The 536-nt window shown below is 62.7% G+C and overlaps 1 protein-coding gene across 1 annotated transcript in view; it reads left to right on the top strand.

Annotated features, from left to right (window-relative positions):
* The window catches only part of grin2ab (glutamate receptor, ionotropic, N-methyl D-aspartate 2A, b), a 59,233-nt gene that overhangs the window by 56,693 nt on the left and 2,004 nt on the right, over positions 1–536 (top strand). The window contains exon 19 of the mRNA XM_025058460.1: positions 17–532. Coding sequence (XP_024914228.1) covers positions 17–532 — 516 coding nt within the window. The remainder of the gene's footprint in view (positions 1–16; positions 533–536) is intronic.

Below are 536 nucleotides of genomic sequence, written 5' to 3'. Positions count from 1 at the left end.
GTATCTGCTGTCTGAGGTGTATCTCTGCCTGTCTCTGTCTCCTAGGTAACTCCCTCCACAGTCTGCCTCCAAAGGGTCCCGGTCTCTATAGCAACGCCGCTGGTCCACAGGGTTTCCCGTCATTGTCCGGGCGACAGAAGAACCTTCTCAACAACGCTGCACCTTTTCCTGGTCAACAAAAACCTGCCCCTCACCAGAGCAGCCCCAACAAACCGCAGCTGTCCATCACCAACGACGACGGACAGAACCGCCTGGCCGGACTGGCCGCGCCGGCCGGCCCCGCCTCCAAGCCCAGAGCCCTGTGGAAGAAGAGTGTGGAGACCCTGAAGACCCAGCCCTCCGTGGCCTCTCCTACACCTGGGTCCAACCCTGCACCGACGCCCGCGGCTGCTCCTCCGCCCATGAAGAGTCAGCGCTACCTGCCCGAGGACGGAGCGCACTCCGACATCTCCGAGTGCTCCAGCCGGCCGCAGTCGCACAAAGACACCGACTCTGTTGCCACGCGGGGGGGGATCAAGAGCATCAATCAGCTGGAG

Source organism: Cynoglossus semilaevis, chromosome 9 (genome assembly GCF_000523025.1).
Source record: "Cynoglossus semilaevis isolate Cse_v1.0 chromosome 9, Cse_v1.0, whole genome shotgun sequence".
Lineage (NCBI taxonomy): Eukaryota > Metazoa > Chordata > Actinopteri > Pleuronectiformes > Cynoglossidae > Cynoglossus > Cynoglossus semilaevis.
This window is presented reverse-complemented; position numbering and strand designations above follow the sequence as displayed.